A 25,954-nucleotide genomic window follows, 5' to 3' on the forward strand; every position below is an offset into this window, starting at 1 on the left:
GACCTTGTTCCTGCAATGTCCCATATGACATAGCTTCTTAGAGTCACTTCACTTCATGCTATTCACTTAGATAAAAACTTTTAATGGATCCTCGTGGTCTGAGCGCACTTCCTTAGCAGATAGCTATCACGCACCCTCCAATCTTTGTGTGACCTCTTATCCCTTGTCAATTTCTTCCTCTAGCCTTCCATCTTTTGAAATTCTCCATCGCAGTCTGTAGGAAGTTGTTGTTTCCTTTCACAAAGCCTTCCACAAGTTCCTTCATTGGATAAAGATGTTCTGGAATTTTCTTGTAATAACATGTTCTAATCTGTGTTGCAATCATATAGTGATCTACCTATCACCACTTCTGGAGTTCTGGGGTCACAGATGTGTCCTGATGTCATTTTGATAGGATGCTAGTTCTCAGGGGTTGAGATGTGTATTGCCATTTTCTGGACAGTGGGAGTTTAGCACAGTGCACAAGAGTCTTGCTTGTAAGAATTAGATTTCCTTGTTAGGTGGTCTGCGCCCTCAGTATCTTCAAGCAGGTAAGGGGAGGGAAAAAAACATAGAATCTGGAGAATAGTGGCAGGATTGACTGAAAGTGATCCGAGTGGGAGGCAGGAGATGGATAGAGAAGGACCTGAGGGGAAGGTGAGACTTGCTGAAAAGAAGACAGAGACAGTATGTTCTACAGTGGACTGAAGAAGGCCAACATTTGGGGAGGGGAAGCTTGCAAAATAATGTGACTTCTTCAGACTTAAAGTAGTGTTTCTTTAAAAATTTCCCATCTCGAGGCTTTGTGTGTTGACTGACACTCTCCTGAAAAATCCATTATTCTGAGTGAATCCTTACCCTGTATTTCTATGCTGCTGTGCCTGCTAGAGCTCATCGCTGAACTGATGTGGATTACAGCACATGGCATAGGCCTGAAAACTACCTTTCCATTGTTTCTTTTTTTAACAGCCTTTGTATTTTAAGGTTTTAGTTGCCCATACAACCTGGGATGGATGGTGAGAAATTATTCTACTGACTAGAAATTAGAACCCCAGAATTTGGCTGCAGACTTTCTATATGGCAAAGCTCTTTCTTCATCTGAATCATTCGTACCAAGCTGCTGTGTGATTTCACGGCCTTTGTCTGAGAAAGAAACAGTTGACAAAAGCATACTGTGACATTCCCTGATTCTTCTGATAATCAAATCCAGATTCTAGACTGGTGTTTGCAGACAGGCAAGTCCTGGGGGTCATTATTCTTCATAGGCCCCCTAAAACACTATCAGAAAAAAACCTAGGAACGCGTTTTAAAATTACATTTGGTTTTAGGGAAAAGTAAGACGTCAAAACATTTTCAAATCATGAAGCATTGACTGGGTTTTCCATTCACTAAAAACTTTCTGATACGAATTATACATAATTTCCCCCTTAAGAGTGTAACACTGCTAATTCTCTCCATATGTGAGCAATTTGTGTTTGACCTTTAACAAATGTCCTCTAGGCAGATGACTTACCATCCTAGAGCAATGCCACAGCGTCATTTAACATGCACACAAAGACTTGAAAGCTCCATAAAAATAAACGATCTGTGCTACAAGAGGCATTAACCAGCAGAAGAGCTATCTTAGCCCTGTAAACTTCAATGTCCATACATCCAGAAACCTCACTGGGCCACTTTAGTGCTAAAGTCACAGGAACAAAATGGCAAACACACGTTTTATTTGTTAAGCTGCCAGCTTCGAATTCTGGGTAAAAGTTAGGCCAGCTAAAGCTACTCAAAGTCACATGGGCAGTGTGTACTTAAAGGTAGTGTCTCTTTCCAATGCAAGATCTTAGGTGCTACAGACACATTTACTATTAAGCATCATGTATATTTAATAGCATAATGTCTACTTTAGTGTGCTTAAAAGCCTGTATTCACTTTATAGTTTCCATTATTGAAGAGCCAATGTTCAGTTCTCCTGTAATTTTGCAAAGTGCAGGCAACCCACAGGAGTGTCTAGATTTAGTTGGTGGCCCCATGGGACTATGGTAATTATTATGAAATCATTAATTCTACCTCAGCACTTTCAGCTGTCAAGTACATGTAACAGTAATTGCAGTTAGTAAATGCTGCTCAGTTTATTAAATGTAAAATGAAAACCAGTATTATTTTATATGCAGTACTGAAGTATATTACATTCATCATTTTGGTGTGCCATGTTGAATTATCCTGTCCTATATGATATATGTCCATATTATGTTACCAAATATTTCTAGAATTTTATCAAAAATCAGTCCAGGGAATTCTATCTCTCTGACTAAAAGAGAAATCAAAATAATTAATACCCAAAGTAATATTTAGTCAGCATCCATGTTTATGTGAACCATGGTCCTCTTCTGTTTTGGAGAAATAAGGTTCTCTCTTGGGCTCCCCTCCCCTCCACCAGTCCTCACAAGAGTGATGGAAACTTCCAGTTGTTCATCTTGTTTCTTTCTCACAGGTTTTTCCAGTAAAATGTTAGTGGACACACAGACACAGCCTGTTTCATGATTTTAAAATGCCAAGACTGTAACTTCTCGTTTTCAGTCATTCGAAGTAAACTGCATAGACATTTGCAAGCGCAAAGAGAGTAGAATTTCTGAAAACATAGGATGAGACGGTGTCACTTTTAGGATTCCAGAGGCATCTGCTGCCAATAAGTATGCTCTGACAATCTCGTTGTCCGATGTAAACGGTCACAATTAGTTTGTACCGGGGAATCATTAATTCTTTGACCTGGGCTTTAATAACCTAGAAATTGTACAAAAAAGGGGAGATTTTTAGTCACATAAAATCTCAAAATTGTTAAACATGAAAGGATAATTTGGGAATGATGGAGGGGACCAAGAGGAGGAAAGCAGAGAGGATTGGGAGCACAATGGGAGAGGGGAGTGTAGTGACATATGTGTGTGAAAAAGCCATAATGAAACTCATCACTTTGTAGGCTAACTTCAAAATATATTTAAGAGTTTTAAAAAATAGTGTGGTGCATTATTGATATTTTCAGCATCAAACAAACCCACACGTAAACCTTTTTTCAAGTACTATCCTCATGGGGACAGGAATCCAGGAGCAAAATAACAACATTAGCAATAAGCTGATATTTTCTAAATTATACAGAAAACTAGTCATCTGCAGAACAGAATTGAAGGGACTATTATACCCTATGAAAATCTATATTCAAAGATGGACACACTTTAAAGACTGTTGCAACCAGGGTTATTTTGTGTTTTCATATCTAATGAGGGAAACATATTCTGAAATCTCTTGCAGCATAATAGAATTGAATATTCATCCCAGAGTTTGTTATAAAAACCAGAGCAGAAGACGCTATCATAAAATTCATTGTAGTTGATAAAAATAGAAATGTATTTAAAGGCCATCATATGTATAATTGATAGCACTCAAAGAAGTCACTGTAGCAAGGAGAAAACAGTCTTTAAAATGCATATTTTCCAAAAATAAGTTCTAAAGGTGAATCAGATTTTGGTTGAGGTGATGGCTCATGGTAAAGCACTTGTACAAGTGTAAAGACCTGAGTTCAAGACCCCAACACCCAAGTGAAAGTCAGTGATGATACTGGGCATTTATGATTACAGCATAGCCACAGGGAGATGGGGGGTAGAGGCAGGCCCATCCCAGCTAACTTGGCTTATGCTGTAGTAAACAACAAACAGGGTGGACAGTGAAGACTGTCACCCAAGGTTTACCTCTGACCTCTACATGTGCAGTGGGTCGTGTCCATGCCTAAGGTCACACACACAAACATGCACACTTACCACAATACACATTAAACAAATATGCAGACTTTTATTTCTAAGTGGCATGAAACTGGAGAGACGGCTCAGCAGTAACAAGCCGTTTCTGCTCCTGCAGTTGGGTTCCCAGCACTCGCATCAGGCTGGTCATAACTGCTTGTAACTTCAACTCTAGGAGATCTGAGGCCCTCTTCTCGCCTCCTCCAGACTTTGCACACATGTCATATGCACATGCACACACATGCAGGCTCGCACACGCATGCACACACAAACACAAATAAATAAATAGATAAAAATATAAATCTTTTTTATAGAAATGGAACAGTTTTGTAAAGCAGCAAATTGGTTACAAATTACATACATAATGATGGTTTTAGACAAAAGCTCATCTACACATGTACCTATGACCTAATCTGATCTAATACCTATTCTCATAAAACATATGTATACCATTTAACTGATCTCAAAAATGTATTCCTTCATCACAAAGAAGAAAGTGGGCTGTCTTTCAGAAAATATTGTGGTTATAGCTGACACTGGGCAAATTGCACTGTACCTCAGAAATTGTTTTAGTCATCTGTCTGCAGAACTCCGGGTCATATTCTGCTTCTTGTAGATAGGCAGTTAGCACATCTTTCAAAATGTGATTAACAGTGGCCACAGGAAAATGTTTAGTGGGACCTGGAAATACACATGGAATTTCTTTAGAAGTCATTTCTAACCAAGTCCAACTACCTTATAGGTTCATAAAAATAATACTGAAGCGTTAACCCCTTAGTAATCAGGGTGAACTACAGCTAAGGAACATAGAAGTCCGCATTCATGCCAGGCTTTTCTGAGAGGACGAAGGGATAATAAGCTCTGAATTTCCCAGGCTGCCTAGCGAGTCAGTGAGTTCTGCTGAGGTTCCCACCACAAGCTCTTCCTCATCAGTCGTTAGTGCTGGTGGCTGCTCCTCAGTGTTTACACCACTCCAACGCCGCTCTGGTCCACCATACTGCAGCCAGAGAACTTGCTAGGAAAAATCCAGATCTTAAAACGGTATTTCCCGTATGGGGTCTGTAGTTGTACGTCTACCGGTCCTGTGGCCTCGGTCCAGCCATCATAGCTCCCTGCGAGCATGCTGCTCCAGTCACACGGGCTCCGTCTGTCATGTAAAGATGTTTATGTGCCTTGAGCCTTGTCCACTCTTTCATGTGGAGAACCATTCCCCATCTGTTCAGTTAAGAAATGTCTACTCAAGTTTCAATTCTGGCTCAAATGTATTTTCCAGGTTCTCTTCCCCCTCTCTCACCCGCGGTACAAGACACCTCTCATTTGTTCCAGACACATGGGTCCCCTGGATTCTAATCCACTGGAAAACAGGTAAGGCATACCTGCAACTCTCTCCAGTGACATAGAAGCAAGACTGGGGCCAGCCAGAGAGTTTAGAAGGTACTGGTGCTTGCTGACAGGTCCAGTGAGTTGAGTTCACCCCTGAGACCCCCAAGGAAGGAAAGAACCAGTTTCCAAACTTCCTCTGCCTCCATGTGAGTGCTGTGGCACACACTTGCATGTTTGTGTGCACAAATGTATACACTGGAATCGATGTAGTAAAAATAATAAACTTCAAAAATTTAACAGAAACGGAAGCAAGACAGGGTTTTATCCCCATGACGGTCTAAAATGCTTAGTTATAATTTCTGGTTTCAGTGGACTTAAACATAGATAATAATCATTGCCCAAATAATAGTTGCTTTTTGCTGACCATAATCTGTGTCAGGGACTGTGACAAGCATGTATTTACCTCACAGCATCTTTCAGTAGATCTTTGAGGGGACTCTCACAGTTATGTCTGTCCCACAGATGGGAAAACAGAGGTGGAAGCCCAGAAGTAACAGAACTAGGAATGGATGCCCAGATTCATCTGGCTTTAAAGTTTATATTCTCAACCACATTTCATCCGAATTCGGACCAAAGCTTCAGATGAGTGGGCTTCACCCTGTTATCCCTGGAGTTATCTGCATTATCCTTCTGTTATCTGCCTAGGCAACTACATGGCATATACAAGGTGGCACAGCTTCGTATGTAAGGCCTGCGTTATTGTTAAATTAATAAAGAGGAGGAGTTTGAGTCAAGAATGCTCTCCAATTCTCCTTTAGTAGCTAATGTTATCTATTCGAGTTTATTCACAGTGCTTATGTCAGGTAGGGGCTAAGGGACAAAAGGCACATTAGGGTTAGGACAATTCTAAGAGGATTTCATGAAAGTCCCCTTCTGGGATGTCTGAGAGAGAAAGGGAAATCACAAGGGATAGGGTTGTTCTCTTCTACCAGTGGAAGTATGACACTTCAGGCCTGAGAAATCCAGCAGGGAGCTCAGATTAGATCCCGGCAGGGCTGCATGGAGATGGCCTCCTTAAGAGTGCTATGTCCCTTGACTGAGAGAGGGTAACCAGTCCGAGATGAGCCATGGCATGTGCCAGGGAGGAAAATCCCCAGACCTCATACCCTTTCATTCCTGCTGGTATTTTGTTGGCTTTACTCAAGAGAAGTTTACAGCCATGTCTATAGTCCAGAGAGGTTGGCCTCCTGAGGCTCATTAAAGAGAATTTTGACTTTGATGATCTAAGAATTGTTTAGTTCAGTTTAAATCAGGATAGGAGAGCCAGACATGGTGGTACATGCATATAATCTAAGCACTGAGGAGGTAGAGGCAGGAGGATCCGGATTTCAAGAGCAGTCTTAGATACATAATGAGTGTGAGACCAGCCTGGGCTGTGTGAGACTCTGTCAAAAAAAAAAAGAAAGAAAGAAAAAGAAAAAGAGAGGGAAATCAGGTTGGGAAGGAATAAAGGAAGAGGAAACGTGATACAATGATTCTAACAGTTAAAACATCTGTTCAGCAGAAATCTCAAGCAGTTACCAACATGTGAATGACTGATCCCAATCCTGATCCCAGGGGCCAGAGAATGAGTATCATAGACAAATTCCCCTATGGCAAGCTCCCAGGTGCTTGCACATATCTGTATCTCCTTCCTGCGGTTTTGTGTAAGATTTTCATTGTGCTCCTACCTTTAACTGAGGGGCTAGGATAGCTAATGTCTTCTGGGGGAGGGATAGTCTGTTTTCTTAAGGGCATTTCACCGTAGTCCACAAGATGGTCCCCCACATAGGAATACATGGACAGCACATATTGGGAGTCAATGGGTTATTGGGGTTTGGGATGGGGTGGATCTGGGAGGAGGTTAGGGGAAGGAGTTGGCAGTTAAGCTGATAAAAATACAACGACTGATGACATTCTCAAAGAATTAACACAGTATCTTTAAAAAGATTTCTCCCTGTATACTTGAGTAAAGTCAAATTTAAAGGTGGCTTTCCCCTCTGTATGGAAAACATTTTTAAAAAGTTGTACCATTAGTCTGCACTAAATGAAATTAATTATGTCAGTCAGAAAGATACCCCAGCCTTTTTCATTCCCACTTCTCCCACCAAGCACTCCTATCTTGACATGATCTTACTTGACAGGGATTATTTTCAGGGAACCCGTTCTGCCCTGCATTAACCTACCTGTCCTTCTTGTTGCATTCAGAAAATGGATAATTCTTCCAGTTCAGATATATTGGTTGGCACAATACTCCCCTACCTTCTCCCACCCAGGGGAGCAGCATCTACCCCTCTAAAATGAGATCCTCTCTCACTCTTGTAGTCATGGAATTGGAGACTCTATCATTGCTACCCATGAGACCCGGGACAGAGCACAGGTGATTGGATCAGGGATTATACAGTTCTAGGCCCAGCGAAAACAACACTTGGTTACTTTATTTCAAAGTAGAAGGAGGTGTAAAAACAAACCAGCCTCTTGCTTGTAGCAAAAGCTATGATTTATAACCCTTAGGAACTGCCCATGGCCACGTTTCCTCCAGGTTGGAAGGAAGGCCACCGGTGGGAGAAGGAAGTCGCCTACATCAGCCAAAGCAAGAGCATCTGGGATGCTTGGGCCTCGGTTCCTAGTAGCTCCCAGGGCCTGCTCTACCAAGTCTTTCTGAACACTGCATATCCTTTTAGCTCACAAACACGATTCTATCTTTAAAACTATTTTTCACTATAGTAATGAAAACTCATTCTTTGTATCCTAGTGGTCTTTCCCCTACACATCCAGAACCACCTGTCGCCGAACTCAAATTGAGCCACTGACATCCAAAGAGATGGATACAGGCTAGGCAGGCTCCTGAAGCTACTTCCAGCGACAATGAATGCAATCAACAAACCCGTTCCTCTTCATTTTGAGACATTTTCCCCCTAAGGAAGAAAACGTTTCAGAATTCAAAAGATCTGAAAAATGAGAACAAAACTTAAAAAAACCCAAACAAACCAAAAACTAGATTAAAGAGAGAATAGTGAAAGCAACAAAATGTGCCACAACTTCCCCCAAGTGGGATAACAAGAATTACTCGAAGTCTGGCCTGGTGGCATAAGCCTGTCATCCCGTACTTGGGAGGTGCAGGCTAGAAGATCAGGTCTCCGAGCTGTATTTGGCAATGTAGTGCCTTTGAGGACAGCTGGAGCTCTCTGAGGCCAAGGCAAAAGCAAGAAAGAGTAACTTTACATTACTTTGTGCTAGCATTTAAGGAGATGAAACATATAATGAATAATTAGAGCCAAGTCATAAAGCACTCCTTAGGTAGTGGTTCAGGTTGTTGTCTCCCAAAGGAAGGGGTAGAAGAGGATTTGCCAGGGTGTGAAGGCTGCAAGATGGCAGAGGATCTAAGTAGGACACTCAGTGGCCCTGCACAGGAAGGACCCTGAGGGACCAATGAGTTCCAGAAAAGAAAACTTCATGCCAGAGACAGAGCTTGAGAACCTCACAGAAACTGAGCCCAAGAGTGTTTCTTTCCCTCTCTCTGTCTCCCTCCTTCTCTTCCTTCCTTCTTTCCTCCCTTTGTCCCTCATTCTCACCATCTTCCTCCTTCCCTTACTAATCAATATTTTCCATCATATTGGCTTCATTTACTGTCTGTCTGTGCGGTGGCAAAGTTGGCTACTATGGTGGGTATTCTTCATTGCCAACTTTCCTGGGTTTGGGCTCACCTGGTAAGCACATCTCTAGGCATTTCCAGAGAAGTTGACCAGAGGAAAGAAGACTTAATCTGAATGGATGACACCATCCCACTGGCTACTGTCCCAAACTTAATAAAGAGGGGAAAAGTAAAAAGCCACCAAGGTACACGTATTTATCTCCTTTTCTACCTGATCTGACCAGATGTGAGCAAGCAGCCCCCTACAGCCATGCCTTCCTCATCAAGAACTGGATCCTTAAACCATGAACCAAAACAAATCTTTTCTTCCTTATATTGTTTTCTTCCATGTGTTGTTCATACTCACCATCTTAAAAAAATTGCTACCTAATTTTAACCTGAGCTCCAGAAAAATCTGGGTGCAAAACCTAGTCCATAATTTATGAAAGTCATATTGAATTAAGACAAGAAGCCCTCATGTTTAGTGATTGCTGGGAAGGTCTTAGCCTGTTCAGTTTAGCAGCAGTTACAGTGAATGGGAAGCAATGTACATACAGCACTGCACTGATTCTCACAGCATGCCTACAATCTGCAGTCCATCATGTTATTTACACACAAAGAAGCCAAGGTTCCAGGATGCTTTGCTTAAATATCACCTTCCTGGGTACCATTGAAGGTAGCATTCACGCTCAGATGGGGTGCCACAGCCTGCTATTTTCTTCCACTCTCTCCTCTCTGTGGTTAGTGAACCAACGTAAGTGGTGCTTTGTCTTAGAAACACCGTTTCCCTTTCCTACTCTTTTTTTCCCCTCATGAACTATATTCATGTTTCGCTTTATTTATGGTAGCTGTAATCATTTTGATAGGAGGACAAACACACTGTAACTTATGATGTGCTGATTGTGGTGGTGGTGAGCTCTTAGCCACTGAACCATCCCTCTAGCCTCAATGATGAAAGTCTTTTGTGCTAGATTAAGCCTGCTTTGCCAGGCAGTCAGTCAGCTCTACTAACAACTAAAATGTATTTCCAATTCTACTTGCTTTTGGGTTTATTTGCCTGTGAAAGGTGTTCATGGGCCTCTGGTAAAGATTTTCATATGTCAACTTGATGTAGTTCTGGCCAGGAGAGTGGGGGATGAGGGTAACAGTCAGTCACCTTTATCAGAAGGTTGGTCAGCGCTTCTGAAACTTTTGTTTGCTTGAAAAAACTGTTTAAAAAAATCTAAGAAACATATGCATTTGCATTTAAATTGCTTTATCTTCGTGCAATGGGATTCCAGACCTTTCTTCAGCACACTTGACTGAAAGTCATAGCTTGCCAATGAAGAAAGAACCTTTGGTTGATAAGCTAGGCAGTGGTGGCCCACAACATTCATCCCAACACTCAAGAGGCTAAGATGTGGATCTCTGAGTTCAAGGCCAGCCTGGTCTATAGAGCAAGTTCCATGACATCCAGGGCTACACAGAGAAAACCTGTCTTGAAAAATAGACAACTCCCCCAACCAAAACAAAAAAGATAAGAACCTTGGTTGCAAGTTGGAGAAAACTTGACCCAAACTCAGCTTGCTGACTGAAAGGGATAAGGACCAGCACCTGGACTTAGGTACACCACTAAAGCAAGCTGGATGGTAGGAATATTCACTGTCTACCACTAGCAGTGTAAAATGCTACAAGACGAATGCTGGAGCCTGTGATATTAGAGTAGGGCATAATATTCACACTGTGTAAATATGTCTAAGGTTACAGTGTGTAGTCCTCCTTTTAGTTAAGTCATTACAGCTCTTCCAAATGAACTGAGAATGTGGCCCATGAGAGGGATGGAAGGGGAAGTCGTGTTTCTTACGCCAATAGTATTGGAATTATTGGAGAAAACTGGCTATAAGGCCTAGCAGGGTAGGGTGATGGATTATAATTTTCCTGGGGCTAACAGGCCACAGGTGGAATTACCCTGGCCCACAGAGTCCTTCTTTGCTCTTTGGTAAGTCTCTATGGAATTTGTGTAGGGCAGCAATTATATATGAATTCAGATAATCATAGGCAGGCACGCACTTAAGGAAAACAAGTAGGTCTGTGAAGAAATGAGGATGGGAAAAGGTATTTGTCTCTGGACTCCACCTGGGAGCATAAGGGCAGGTGTGAAAATTTTGTTTTCAAAGACCCAAAACCTCAATGGCAATAGATAAACATCTCTGTCAACAGGGGACCACAGTCACCTGCCTCTGCACTGAGGCATTCCTCCCCCCATCAACAACATTGGTTGGGTTTGAAGGATTAAAAATCAATAAAAATCTTTCACACATATGTATATTCATGCAGAAATACCCAGTGACTCTGAATGCTATCATATATTCTTATATCGTACACATTTGTGGCATTCAGAGATTCATTTGAGATTTAGGAAACCCTGTTTTTTTTTGTTTTGCTTTGTTTTTGATTCTTTTTTTTTAAAAGGGAAATAAGTGTTGCTTCAGTTTTGCAAAGCAAGACCATAACTCTAACTTACCACCAACTCTCTGAAATTAATGTCACCTATCTAAGACTGAGGACAATATCAGGCTATAGTTAAATCAGCACAGGTCATCGAATTAGAAGTTTTGCTTATTGGTAGCACACCTAACTGGTAGGTGTTTTCCACGCGAACTGTAAGGCGAGAGGTCTCATCACGCTGGCTGGGCTCATCCGAGTGGGACACAGTACTGACAGAACTAAAAGCAAAAAGGAAACCATTAATGATTAGTATCATCACAATGTTAACCAAGCAAAATGCTGCTTTAAGCATGTATGTTTATGTATACAAAATTCACTGAAAGTTTTCAGTAAACTGGATATCGATAGCCCAATGGCATATTTAAAGTCTGAAATACTTTAGAGATGGGAATATTGAGATGCAGAGATGGGAGGTAGTCTCAGGGTCATGGTGGAAGCCCAGAGCAGGTGCTTCCTGGGGGTAGTGGAGTGAGTGTTCCAAAAGCCATTGCCAATGGAGTCCCTAACAAAGACACAAAAGCATATCCCACAGTAAACAAATCTCACAAATGGCACTTGGGGGTGTTTAAAGAAGCTTAAAGTGTTGGGAAACAAATCCGCACAGACAAAGGGTATTATACAAAGCTTATTGTGGTAAGTTCCACCAAATCCCTTCAGAATGAAACAGAAATGGGAAACTCATCTATCTACATGGTGAGAGAAACCACAAGTCACACAAACTGTAAGAGTCAATCAATGTCAGCCGCCTTTTCAGTGTGAAGGGCCGGTCTCCAAGGCAATCCGAGCTGATCCAGGTGCTGGCCAGAAACCCAAGCAAGGAGGAGTCCCCAGTGGGCCTCTGGCACAGTGTAATTCAAGCTAGTTCAGAAAAAATGAGTGGGACTAATGAACCTACAGCATTCTACCCCAAATTCCCTCCACCTGTGAAGACAGAGGTTAAGACAGATGCCATTTCAAAGGGAACGATATAACCCTCCTCCCCCGCCGCTGCCTTGTCCTCCCCCTACTCTCTCTCTCTCTTTCTCTGTGTGTGTGTGTGTGTGTGTGTGTGTGTGTGTTTGCATCTGTGTGTGTGAATGTGTGTTCAGAGTGACCATTTCTCCAAGCAAAGGCTATCTTTTTGCTCTAATTGAATAAGAGTTATTCAGGTTTTTTTGTTTTTTTCTTCTTGAGATAGGGTCTCACTAAGTAGCCCTGGCTGGCCTCGAACTATGCAGACTAGGCTGATCTTGAACTCACAGAGATCCACTTGCCTCTGCCTTCTGAGTGCTGGAATTAAAAGCATGCAAACTCCATGCCCAGCTCATTTGTTTTTACTTATTGTGGTTTTCCCCCTGTCTGTGAAAAGTTTAAAATAGCTAGTTTATAGATGTTTGGAATTAGTGGAATCTATAAACTAACATTTCAAGAAAATCACAGTCTATTTTGAAAAGTCCTCCAGTATACTAAGTTTATGGGACAAATTAAAGCTCACTCACAGCGTCCAAGAACATGATAACATTCTGGCTGCCTTTGTCGCAATGCATCTTTGTGGTGGCAATTCCTTATTCTTCCTTCTAACACCTGCTTTTCTCTGCTGCCGTTTGAAGTAGCAACCAACATGTTAGGTCATTGTGGCTACAGGTGTTGTGGGCAGGACCAAAGATGATAGACAGCGTCTGCCTGGGAAACACACCCCAGCTGCATAGGCTTGTGATTTGGAGATAAGTCTGTGTGCCCTGTATCATGCATGCTGCTTTCAACCTGGCAACATGACTTCTATCAGTGATTTCATTTTCTTTTCAGTGTCCTTTGACACTGTAGTCATTATTCTGTCCATTTTAGAGAGAAAAGCAATGAGGCCAAGGACTTCCTGTCACACAGGTGGGAAAGGCAGACTTTGAGTTCAAACATTCTATTTATCTTCCAGCAGAAAAGTCTGGAGTGTGATTACACCAGACAGAACAAAAACAGGACAAGGACTACTTGCACTAATCAATGGCTGCAATTCAGATATATGTGTGTGCATAGCATGCAGGAGGCCTTCAGTGAGGCCTGCTCTGTTTCCTACAGGTGTCACATTAAAAATTCCCAGACAAAGCCGGGCGTTGGTGGCTCACGCCTTTAATCCCAGCACTTGGGAGGCAGAGGCAGGCGGATCTCTGTGAGTTCGAAGCCAGCCTGGTCTACAAGAGCTAGTTCCAGGACAGCCTCCAAAGCCACAGAGAAACCCTGTCTCGAAAAACCAAAAAAAAAAAAAATTCCCAGACAACAGAGCTGATGCACAACTCAAATTGGCTGGGTTTAAAATCCGAAAGGAACCACTGTCTTCATTACTGTTTTGCTCAGTGTTACTGGAGACTAGTAATCACGGCACTTCATGTTATTATTGCTATGGAGATGATGTCTACTGGGCAACTTACAAAACCCAAGGGTTGAAGTCTGACTGGAAGTTTTACAGGATTGGTCTTCTTTTGAATTATTGAAGATGGTTTCTCAGGGTCTTTTTCAATTTTCTTTGGATATCTATGTGTGAGGGTGTCCATGTGCACACCGATGCCCGTAGAAGCCTGAGGTTGGTGTCTCTGGTGTCTTCCTCGATCCTCTCCACCTTGCCTATTGAGGCGGGGTCTCTTGCTGAACCCTGAGCTCCCTGATTCACCTAGCTTGGCTAGGCATCTCACTGTGGGTGTCTCCTGTCTTTATCCTTCGTGCAAGTCCCCTGGTATTACAAGCTAGACCTCATATTTACCTAGCTTTCATGTGTTCTGGGAATCCAAACTCATGCTTTTGTGGCGAAGGCTCTATCTGCTGAGTTTCTCCCAAGCCTCCAAAGTCTTTTTCTTTGCACAATAATCATATAAAAACTGTATGCTTGTTGTAAAACATGCAAAACACATGGGAAAGTGGAGAGTAAAATTGCCCATTACAATCCCAGTGCTTGGATAAATACTGTTAATGTTAAAAAGAATGTTTTTGAATTCATGATGTTACATATGCAACCCTATTTTTTTCTGCTTGGAACTGTATCCTAGAACATTTCCATTTTGGTAGCAAATATACATTCATATTTTAAGTGTCAGCTTAGTATACAAACATTTTTTTCATTTTACTTAACCATTAGTCTAGACCTCTAAACTTTCCCACTGGGCTTCTTTTCTATAGGAAAAACGCATATTTCTATTTTGTTCGGGTCCTTTGTATTTGGTTTTGTTTTAAAATGGATTACCAGAAACATTAGATGGGACTGACTGATACAGACTCTTGTGGAAATAGAGCCCACTGGAAGCACAACGCAGTAAGCAGTATGAAAGGGAACTTGTAGTTAGTTTTGCTGGGGCCACGAGGCCTTGAGAAGATCATAGGTGTTTTACTAGAAGCCTGGATACCTTGACCACACTGAGGAAAATGTTTAGGGAACCTATTGCTTTCTGCATCTTCAGGATAACCATGTCTCCAGTGGACTATAACTTCATGAACCTTTTTTTTTTTTTTTTTGGTTTTACAAGACAGGGTCTCTCTGTATTGTTTCGGAGGCTGTCGGTACAGCCCGGCCTCGAACTCACAGAGATCTGCCTGCCTCTGCCTCCCGAGTGCAGGGATTAAAGGCTTGCGCCACCAACGCCCGGCTCATGAAACATTTTAAGAAACTTTATTATTTTAAAGTGTGTGTGTGCGTGTCTGTCTATCTGTCTGTCTGTCTGTCTGTCTCTCTCTGTCTCTGTCTCTGTCTCTGTCTCTGTCTGTCTGTCTGTCTGTCTGTCTGTCTGTCTCTCTCTCTCTCTCTCTCTCTCTCTCTGTGTGCCTACAAGTGTGCCTGTGCCCACTGAGGCCAGATGCATTGGATTCCACTGCAGGCAAAGGTGCTTGGGATCTGTTGTAGGTGCTGGGAAGTGATGCTGGCTCTACTGGCAGACCAGTATATGTTCTTAACCACTGAACTACTTCTCCAGCCTGACTTTTGAACACTATATTTATGTTTGCTTCTTTTCCAGTGTGAAGACTGTAGTGGTTCGAATGAAAATGTCCCTCGTAGTCTTGGGCATTTGAACACTTGGTCCCAGTTGGTGGCATTGTTTGGGGGAGGTTTAGGAGGTACAGCCTTGGTGGAGAAAGTATGTCACTGTGATGGACTTTGTGAGCTTAAGGTCGCAGATACTCACACTTCATTCTCTCTGCTCTGTCCTTCTGGCTCACTGTGTGAGTTCTCTGCACTCTGCTCTAGCCGCCATGCCAGCTGCTTGCTGTTGTGCCTCTCTGCCATGATGGACACTTATTCCTCTGGAACCATAGGCTCAAATAAACCCTTCCTTCTATGAGATGCCTTGACCATCACATTTTATCACAGTAAGAGAAAAGCAACTAACACAAGGGTAGGAGACAGGGCCTCCTTGAAGCTGTTAGCACTTTACTCATCATAAAGAACCAAGGTCTGTTAATTTGTACATTAGTGTGTGAGGGATTGGAAATGGAGAAAGAAACGAGAATAAGGAAAATATTAAAATGATGTATTCAGCACTTTAGTGAAGACTGAAGAAGGAGATTAACATATCATCAATGCTTGTAGTATGAGCAAGAAACATTAGACTAGGGACTGGAGAGATGACTCAGTGGTTAAGAGCCCTGACTGCTGTTTCAGAGGACCCAGATTCAATTCCCAGCACCCACATGGTAACTCACAACTATCTGTAACTCCAAGATCTCACATCCTCACACAGACATGTGTGCAGGCAAAACACTAAAGCAAATAAAATAAACATAAAGTATTAAAGGAAGAAACATTAAACTAGAATGTGAGCTAGATATATTTTTTATTTTCTTTGTTTTTATTTTTGTACAGATGGGTGTTTTGTCTGCATGTATGCCTCTGAACCATGCACATTCTTTTTTTTTTGGTTTTTCGAGACAGGGTTTCTCTGTGGCTTTGGAGGCTGTCCTGGAACTCACTTTGTAGACCAGGCTGGCCTCGAACTCACAGAGATCCGCCTGCCTCTGCCTCCCGAGTGCTGGGATTAAAGGCGTGCGCCACCAACGCCCGGCAACCATGCACATTCTTATTGCTGGAAGAGAGTGTTGGATCACTTGGGACCAGAGTTACAGACTGTTGTGAGTCACCATATGGGTGCCAGGACTCAAACCTGGTCCTTTGGAAGAGCAGCCAGTGGTTCTTAAGTTCCAAGTCATCCCTCCAGCCCCGCGTTAAGTTTTTAGAAATCAAAGAGCTCCTACATTTTAAAAGCAAGGAGCTATCAATGTCAGTCCAGAGCACTGGCTTGTACAAAAGTCGATACATTGTGTGGTGATGAGCAGCTCCACTCAAGCTACATGAGATACTCATTAAGTGCATTCAAGCTTCCAACTGAAGGTGTAGATACAGTAAACATATCGACTACATGTCCCAACACTACAAGTGGATGAGGTCCAGTTCTGGGATCCCACTTGCCAATGATGATCCTTCCTGACACAGTCTCATTGCCAAGAGAATGGTACAATCAATTTATCTTAATTAATAATTAATTAATTGAGCCCGGCTCTTGCTGTGTAGTATTGACTGGCAAAGGATTTGCTAGGTAGACTGGCCTGGCCTCCAATTCTCTGAAATCCTCTCACCTTTGTTCCTTAAGTACGGGCATCAGGCATGTGCTGGGAATCTGATCTAAAAACTGCTGCAAGCGTTCAACAAACTAATTTCTTCCAGGAAAAGAGAAAGAATTATACCTTTTATACAAAGGTATTTTTTAATCAAAATGTGTAAATGACATGTAAAAATCCCATCAGTACTTCGAAGTGCAGGTGCTACCTTTGAGGGCAGAATTGTAATCAGGTTTCTTGAACTAAGAGTTAGTATTGAGGACAAGCATAAGCCCCTGGGCTATTACTAGTAGGAACCCCTCACAACTGCGTCTTCAGTAAGTGTGGGAGCTTGTCATTAAAGTCACATGCTGCCTCCCAGTGGATAGACTTCACAGTGCACAGAGAAAAGAAGGCTAGCGGTTCTATGTATTTCTTTTTAAAGCCTTTAACAAGTATTTATTGTTACAATGTGTCAGAGTTGAGAGTGATGATAATACAAAAGGAAATCAGACTCCTATGCTCTAGAAACATGATGTAGAGCATACAATAAAATATTCACAGAAACTACTTAACTGGGAACTAAAAATATCTATGAATTTTTTCTGAATATGTTTAAGACCAAAACCATGCCAGATCTTTTCATAGCAGTAGATGGTGTTTCTTGTTCAGAAATATTAATTCTGTGGAGATTACGCAGTTTTATGACATTTTACCTCATTGGTCCATATTTCTAGAAAGAGGAAGGTTATAGTGGAAACAGAAGTTGACATTTTTCACAAGTTAAAGAAATGATAGAACAGTAGCAGGTATGGTCTCAAGGGATGTATTTTTCAAGAACAGGAGTGGTTTTCGAAGGACAAAGAATACACCTACCTCCTGTGAAAATTCTGGCGCTGGCCTGATTGAAGGAAATCTAGAGTGGTGGTTGACAGAACAGAATAACCATGAGTGTGGGGGAAAGATTAGGACCAGTTCCTGAAGCTGTGGGCCAGTGCTCATCTGAGAGGAAGGGAGGTGATGGTCAAGGCCAGATGATAGAATTCCCCTACAGGCCTGGATGGGGCATAGTTTCAAAGCCACACTGCAATCATGAGAGGTGATCTGGGCGTATCTGAACCCGGGCTACCTCACCTCACTGTGAAGTCATCAGTGAGGGGTGTGGCCAGCCATAACAAATTTCCAATGCAAAGGAAACAGTTATTCTCCTCCTCTTCTCTTCTTTTTTTCCTCTCCTTTCCTTTTTGTCTTTGGAATAGATGCAAGTGGACTTTCAATAAGGAGGCTCAAATAAAGCTTGCTTTGTTCTAAGCACTCAGAGGTACCCTTTCTAGAAGCTGTAAACTCATTTTCCAAGTCACTTTGAACTTAAAATACACAAGAACTTGTGAGTCTAATTTGCACAAAAACAAAAGGACATACATACTTGTTCAAGAATTCACATAACGCAACAATAATACTCACTCACTGATCAAAATATTTACTAAGGGACAGTTTTGTGCCCAGGTACTATTTTATGTCTTTGAGATACCATACCAGGAGATACAAAAGGCAATTAAGCTCCTTGACTTTACAGAATGTATATTTTATTATTTTGAAATTTATTTATTATTATTGTCCATAGGATATGTGTACTGAATAGCCAGATCCATTTTTATCCTTATTTGCCTCGGCAGTGTTTGGTATTCTGTCTCTCTCAGTGTTTTGCTATCAGGACTGGTACAGAAGGGTGCCTTGTTCTAAGTTACACATGTCTGGTATCCAGTGTGCTTGGACATCTCTTCCTACTCTGCTTGTGCCCTTTGCGTGTTCCTCTGGAGATGCCACATCCTTTGACTCTGTTTAAAGCTGGCTTCCTTTTTTATTAACATGCAACTCTCTCTATATAAACATATATATTCTAGCAGTCTACCAACTGTATTGTTATATAGTGTGTTGGAATATTACATGTTGAAGTCCTATTTATCAAGAACATTTTAGTTTTCCTCTGGTTTAGGTTTTTATGTTGGGATCTCATTTAAGATGACTTTCCACTGGGCATGGTGGTGGATAACTTTAACCCAAATGCTAGGGAGGCTGTAAAGGACTGTGAATTCAAGGAAGCGCAAGGTGTGGTGGTGGTGGTGGTGGTGTGTGGGGTAGGCATCCTTACTTCTGGAACAGTCAGGCTCTCCTGTGCTTTCTTCTACGTGCTTTATGTTTTTTTTCATTCTCTGCCTTCCATCTGGAGTACATCCGTGTAAGTGATGATACCAGGTACCAGAGCAGCTTCATCTTCCTCCTGACAGTGAGGGGGTCTTCTCCCAAAACAATGTCAGACACGAGAACCGAAACCTTCAAATGTCCAAGGCCATGGTGATGCATGCCTCCCCTCTCAGAGATAAAGAGGCAGAGGTGTGAGGATCACTGCAAATTTGGGTCAGCCTTGAGTCATAGTGAGTGACAGGCTAACCTGCCTTAAAAATGTATCATTTTTACATTTATAGAAATAAATTGGGGTAGGATAGAATCTCCTCTGTTTAATCCATAGTTTCCCAAAGAAACACAAGGAGGCCATTGTATTTCACTTGGAAACATGACATTTCAGCTTTTCCAGGTCTCTTTGGGGCTAAGTTGTGCCTTAGCTTGATGCAAATGGTACTATTATGCATGCTCCCCACTTGGCCTTCTATCTTCTAGTGTTTGCCCTCAGGGATCAAAAGAAAGGATAGATTGACCTCCCTTCTGATGTGAGGGCTTATGGGTTGGAATCCTAGAATAAACTCATTTCATGTAAAATTACTTGTCCACTGTTTAGGTTCCTACAAAGTCCATGGGGGCAGTGCTTTCCAATTTGATCATTCACTGAAAAACCTAGCTGGCTATGAAGGAGTTCCCAAGTAGCTCTCAGTTTGCTGGAATGATGAAGTTCTCTATTCTCTACCCCTTTGGTACTTTTCTATGCCTAATGTGTGATACAATAGCTTACATGTACAAAAGGCTCACTATATCTTGGGTAAATAATTGAAGGAAGTCAATACAGTGTTGCTGACCTGCTATGCTAGGTAACTTCAATACACAGGTGGAGAATGGTAGGTTCACATAGTTTTTGTTCCATGAATCATGCGAACTTAGGTTTGAGGCAAAAGAAAGACTCTGCAGTCTCCAACCTTCACACAAACTCACAATGGAACTGCTGGTCTCTGAACTAACATGCTTGGATAGCATGCCACATTAGCCACAGGAAGTAACTTGACCTGGTGGCTTCTGTTTCCATTTTAAGGACAGGAGACGAGAACATTTGTTCAAATGCTGTCCAGTGTCTGCCAGAGGGTGAGTCTCCAGCAAGGAAAACAACACCGTGAATGCCTACCTGGACTCATGAGTGGGAAACACAAGGTTCCAGTGACCAGAGGGGACAGGGGCATTTATGCAAGTTACACAGAGATTGCCACTTTCTGTGTAATGAAAAAATATTTGGCTAGTGGAGTCTTTTTTCTATTTATTAACTCTGTGGTTTTAGAGTCTCATTCTCCTTGGGCTGCCATTTCTTTATATGAAAATGGGGGTGATGGCTACACCTGTTCAGTAGAGGAGACATTGACAATCATTTCTGGAAGAAGTCAAATAGTGGGAACTTTGGAGTTTGTGGCCCTTAAGCTTTCCATTGCTGTGGCTTGTCTCTGCTGCTGTGATCCCAAAACCACTGGAAACACTGCCCTGAGCAGGCAAGCCATGCTCTAAAAACTTTATTCATGTACAGCAGACTCTGGATTTCTACCAATATTTGCATGCCACAAGGCTGTGCTCATTTACATTTTTATTTCAGCTATCGTATAAGCACTCCAAGATAGGAAACCATATCCAGCCATGTTTCAGATTGTATTTGACCCTCGGCCATTGCTTGCCAGTCCCTGTTACAAAGTTTCTTGGAAGCAGAACTGGGCCTGATGATAAGGATGCTATAAGGGTTCACTGCTACTACTTCTCTTCTTATAAATTGTCTGCATGAGAAGCCAAGTTCAGATTTCCCAATGGGGTGTGAAAGTCACATGCCAAAATGTGTTATAGGGGGGTAGGGTAAGGGAGCCCAGCTTAAGAGGCTTCATCTTGCTGCTGGGTGCACTGGGGTCCTTTATGATACAAGCTACTCAGATAATTAATGACTTTATTACCAGCCTGGGCAGCCAAGACACCACCTTAAATGATGCTTCATTTTTCTTTAATGAAACATAAAAATATATTATAAGATATAGCTTGAACAAAAAGATCCAATTCTGAAAACAGATGACAATGATTACACAACACAGGAGGCACTTAAATATTCATTATTCCCAGAATGACAGTTAAGCATCAGTCACAATGTAGAGGACTGAAGACATAAAATTTAAGGTGAAAGGGCAAGTCCATGCTGATCTTATACCATATCCCCAAATAGGTCTACCAGAACTCTATTTTTGCCTTCCTTCTTGGTGTGTACTGCTACAAAGACAAGTAAATTTGTAGTATATCAAGGGGAGCTATATTAAAAAAATATCACCACATACAGGCCTGTGAAGAAAGGAGAAAGCATCATGAGAGACAGAAAGAACCTCTGTCTTAGTTTGAAGAGGGCTGCGGTCAAGGTTGGGTATTAAGTGAGCTTCCTAAAGGGTCCAGAAAGAAGAAAGCAGAAGAAAGAAGAACATTTCATACAAGGAGTGGGGTTCTAGCCAATAGTGGTTGGGGCCAGATAGAACACTGAGGGAGAGTAGGGTGTGGCTAGAGGGCAGAATGCCAACAGAAATGGGGAGGATGGTGCTGTGGGAACTGGCAGGCATCTGTGGCCCCTTGAACTGTACTCTGAATTTGGGACTTTATTCTTGCCATTGCAACAAGTTACTTGGCCTGAAAGTCTCAGCTATTTCACAGCAAAATAGCAAGAGTGAGGATGGCTTATCAGGGTCAGTGTAGGGAGTTAAGTGAGATAATGGTCAGGTCCTAAATGCCCTCCAGGAGATGATTTATATTATTGACATTTAGATTTTGAAAAAAATTGTTTTGAAAAATGCATCATTTCAGACACAGTGTTAATATCAAATCATGTCTCCATGTGATAGCCACTAAGATTTCATAACCTTTCTACCAGTTGAAGACTCATGTGAAAGAGAATGACCAATATCCTAAGAATTGTAGTTTGCAAAGAGGGACTATGAGATAGCTCAGAGGCTAAAGGTCCTTAGTGACAGTCTGATAACCTGAGTGGGATCCCAAAACACTCACGGTGGAAGGAGAGAACTACCAACTGAATGCTGTTCCTTGACTGCCAGATACATGCCATGGTATGCCAGTTTCCTGCCCCCAAATAAATAAATATAAATAAGTCTTTTTAGATGGCTTTCTACTTGGTTTTGGAAAAGATCAATGGAAGTGGGGGTGTTACTTTGGTCTTTGAATGAGGGAACTTTTTCAAAGCCATGGGGACATCCTATCAAATTCTTACTTAAGTGGTCTTGATAAACAAGTAAGCTGCATTTAGGTGGATAATTATTTTAAAAGATATTTTGAAAAGGACATGCTTGGTGACTTGGGCCTGAAGCACCAGCAACTTGGGTGACAAAGTAGAGAATGAAAATTTTAAATCCTGCTGTGGGAACAGAGAGAATCCAAGGCCATTCTGGGCAACTTAGCAATCCTGTCTCAAGCTAAAACATAAAAGGAGGGCTGGTGTGTAGCTCAGTGGTAGAATGCTTACCTAGTATAAAGAGACTCTGGGTCAATCACCCATGCCACAGAGAGTATGCATGAGAGAACACGTGCAATAGTCTAGAACTAGCAGCCAGTATAGCTGCAGATCAGAGGCAGGAATTAGTCACAGTAGCATTCTTCCTACTCAGGGTGCAGTTGGTGTTCTGTTATACTCGGCTTTCCCTAAGTAAAAGAGGGAGGCTGTGTTTGCAGTCTACAGACTTGTAGACCTGAAAGTGGAATTGCTGAATCACTCTGGCAATAAAAAGTTTCAGTTTCCACAACCCTAATTAAGTATTGTCTCTTCTGCAAATCACACTAGCTCCTGCTTCCCAACCATGGCATTAACACGGGGTGTCCTCAACGCTGTCTATTGCATATGTTGATTGACCGATATGTCAACTAATTTGTTTCATCTTCTTGCCAATAGTGGTCAAAATGGAATGCCATGGGAATATTAAAGATGAACTCATCTTTTTAGGCATCCAAATGCCACAAAGTGTCCAAAGAATATGAAGACTGTTAGTTCACTAACTCTACTGTTGAGAATCAAGTAGAAAATTATTATACAGTGACAAAAGAAAGAAAACAATTGGAAAATGTCCAATAGTTTGAGAATGATTAACTGATTCCGATTACAATTTCATAAAATATTACATAGCCATTTAAGAGCATACGGACAAAGAATAAAAACAGTACAAAATTCGTATTAAATAGTTGCCATGTTTATGTACATACTGATTACAAAATGTGCAAACTGTGAAGTTTTGTAATAGTGAGGAGAATTTAAGAGACTTGTAAGGCAGCTGGTCTGTAGTACAGGTGGTTTTGTTTTTGCTTTGCCAGTGGTTTCAAAGCAGTAAACATACCGCTAGGATCAATGTCAGCCTCCTCTCCCATCTTAAATATGTCCCCAAAGACCAAGATAGCATTGTGCTTGCCTTCCTCTAACCCCCTTCCATCCCTAGGAAAATGTTTTGGCTCTTGGTAAACATTACTCATAGCTGGAGGTACTAGATATCCAGGTACTCACTGTTTGGAGCGCCAATGACCTTCCTTCTGTCGGAACTCATGGTTACCTGGGGAACACACACTCCCTCTTTTCTTCAGTGCAGGAAACAGTTTATCTTTAGCCAAGGCTGACATTATATCACACCCTAAGAAAACAACAATTTTTAGAAAAAAGAAAAGAGAAACATGAAAACATTTTAGGTTTTGTAGTTACACCACCTCCCCAGTGGAGGACCCAGCTGCTTGTGTGACCCTTTTGAATGGGGACTGATATTTTCTGAGAGCAGTAATATATAGAGTAAGTAGCTATTTTGTCGTGCCAATACAGCTAGGAATAGGACTTTTAAAAAACACGCAATAGTATACCTAATTCACACAAACAGACATTACTCTGAGGTCAAAATGCTTAACTGATGGATAGGGAGAAAGCCAACATGGAAAGATGGGCGTCTGTAGAGAGATGCTGTCCTGCATTGGGAGTCACTGTTTTTATTATTGCTCTGCATCTAATCTTGATATAAGTTTCCGAGTTAATTTTTGCTGTTACAGCTGTGGAGGGAACTGTGGTGTGAGGGTGTGTGCTTGGAAGACTAGACAGACTGGAGAGGTTTCACTGGGAGAACACAGTTCCACAGAGAGCTGAGTCCTGAATCCCATTTGTGGATGCTGCCAGTCTGCTGTAAAATCCGGCCCCATTCTTCAATGTAAAACCTCCGGTTTAAAAAAAAAGTCTTAACAGAGCTATGAGATCAACCATGAGCCTAACGCAGTCGCAAAAAGGAACCAGAGAAGAGATAGCACTGCGTTTTTGTAGCTGTGTCTCCTGAGGGTCAGAACTCTCCTTATTTCCCCCTCAAAAAGCCAAAACCACGGTGTCTGACCCCAGCCTTGTTGTTTTGACACTCTTTGGGGGCTTTTCTAGAAATCATAGGAAGAAATTCATTTAAAAAAAAAAAGGTCAGGTTTACTGTAATTTTGGAGAGAAAAAGCGGTCACCCTACTTCATGAATATGCTATCCATCTCATAAATATTCATAAACCATAAATTCCACTACGAATAGCTCGCTGAGCTGCTTCTACCTCCCTGATATTCTGTCCCAGTATCTCTGGAGTATTTGCTTTGCTCTAGCCGATAGATGTCTGTTTAAAGCGTGACTCCACTGATCTTTCGCTTCCAGAAGAACTAAGAACTGCACTCCTAACTTGAGGGTGCCTCCACGTTTGCTAGTTCCGGAGAATTAGCTGCTCCCAACTCTGATTGCAGTCCTGCCGCCCTTCCTAGAGAGACCCCAGATAGAATTGAGAAGTCCCAGAGGTGCAGCGTAGGGGAGACCTCTGGCGACCAGCGCTTACTAGATGAGTTGAGCATCACCCTCTGAAGGCCAAACTTGGGGCCACTTTTTCTGGTTTTGTTTAGCTGGGTGCAAAGATGGCCATTTCCCCCACTTAAGCTGCTCCCTCCCAAGTCTCCTTTCCTGGATCCTCTGTTCCCAAGCACCTGCACTGACCTGCTGTGCTGGACCTGGGATCGTCCTCATTGGAGCTGCTAAAGACGGTCAGTTGCCTTCGTCCTGGCTTGATCTTGCAGTTCCGGTGGACACCCAGGCCGTCTCCAGGGTGACCTCCTCAAACATTGCCCAGGCCGCCCCTCTCCGGCTCGGTGGGCCTTGGAGTAGCTCTAGACTTAGACATCTCATCGGTACTGTCTCCCGAAGCCTTCCCAGCCCCGCGGCCCTGGGGGGTTGCCAGAATTTGACTGTGAAGATGCGTGCCCAGAGCCCCTCATCGTCTTTCTCTCTCTGGGGATGTCAGGTGCACCAGTGGGAAATACGGAAGTTTTCCAGGACATCACCTCTGAGACATGAAAACATAGAAGCTGCCCACTCCCTCCCGCCCCCGCCCCCGGGCTGCTGACAGATGCTGTTCAGCGCTTTGCTGAACTCCTTTGCTCCAACAACTATGCAACGAAATGGCTGCTTTATCTTTACAGAAGTAGCGAACTGAAACCTGGGATGTTAAACGAAGGGCCTGGGGCGCACGGAGTACAGGGGCTTTAAAGTCTGCTGTTACAGGTGCAGACTGTGCTCCTTCACTTCCTGTAGGAACTCTTCCCAGACTGCTGAAACTTAAGAAGTTTGGAGTGCAGCTGGCTGTTTGGGGTCGAGGGCCCACCTTATTTCCTCCCTGCCATAGTGGACACCCACTGAATGAAGTAGGTGCCACCCACAGCGCACAGCCTACTACGGGCCCTGTAGGAAACCGGGGTGGTAAGTGAGCATCCGGATTCCCGCAGAGCGTTCAAAGAGCCCTCAAGCCCCTCCCAATCCTATTTACACAAAGCTAAGAGCAGGAATGAACTGCTCTTGACTATCAACTAGGTAGATCGATTCAGTGTTCAGTAGCCGCTACCTCATTTAATCTGCTTAAAGACCCGAGGTTGCAAAGG

The 25,954-nt window shown here is 42.4% G+C and overlaps 1 protein-coding gene across 2 annotated transcripts; it reads right to left on the minus strand.

The window, feature by feature from the left end:
- Nucleotides 1-1,279: 1,279 nt before the first annotated feature.
- Dynlt5 (dynein light chain Tctex-type family member 5) lies at nt 1,280-25,348 on the minus strand. 2 transcript variants are annotated; one of them, XM_013114887.3, is made up of 5 exons: nt 25,017-25,348; nt 23,531-23,654; nt 11,368-11,459; nt 4,315-4,439; nt 1,280-2,751 (listed from the first exon to the last, which is right to left on the minus strand). In XM_013114887.3, exons 2-5 carry the CDS (start codon nt 23,641-23,643, stop codon nt 2,548-2,550), a joined length of 534 nt encoding a protein of 177 aa, XP_012970341.2. In that variant the 5' UTR covers nt 23,644-23,654; nt 25,017-25,348; the 3' UTR covers nt 1,280-2,547. The 2 variants fall into 2 exon arrangements, with proteins under 2 accessions (XP_012970341.2, XP_040613015.1); XM_040757081.1 differs by lacking the exons at nt 23,531-23,654; nt 25,017-25,348 and adding exons at nt 15,384-15,501; nt 17,668-17,891.
- Between the last annotated feature and the right edge of the window lie 606 nt (nt 25,349-25,954).

Source organism: Mesocricetus auratus, unplaced genomic scaffold, assembly GCF_017639785.1.
Source record: "Mesocricetus auratus isolate SY011 unplaced genomic scaffold, BCM_Maur_2.0 Super-Scaffold_100014, whole genome shotgun sequence".
In the NCBI taxonomy this organism is placed as follows: domain Eukaryota; kingdom Metazoa; phylum Chordata; class Mammalia; order Rodentia; family Cricetidae; genus Mesocricetus; species Mesocricetus auratus.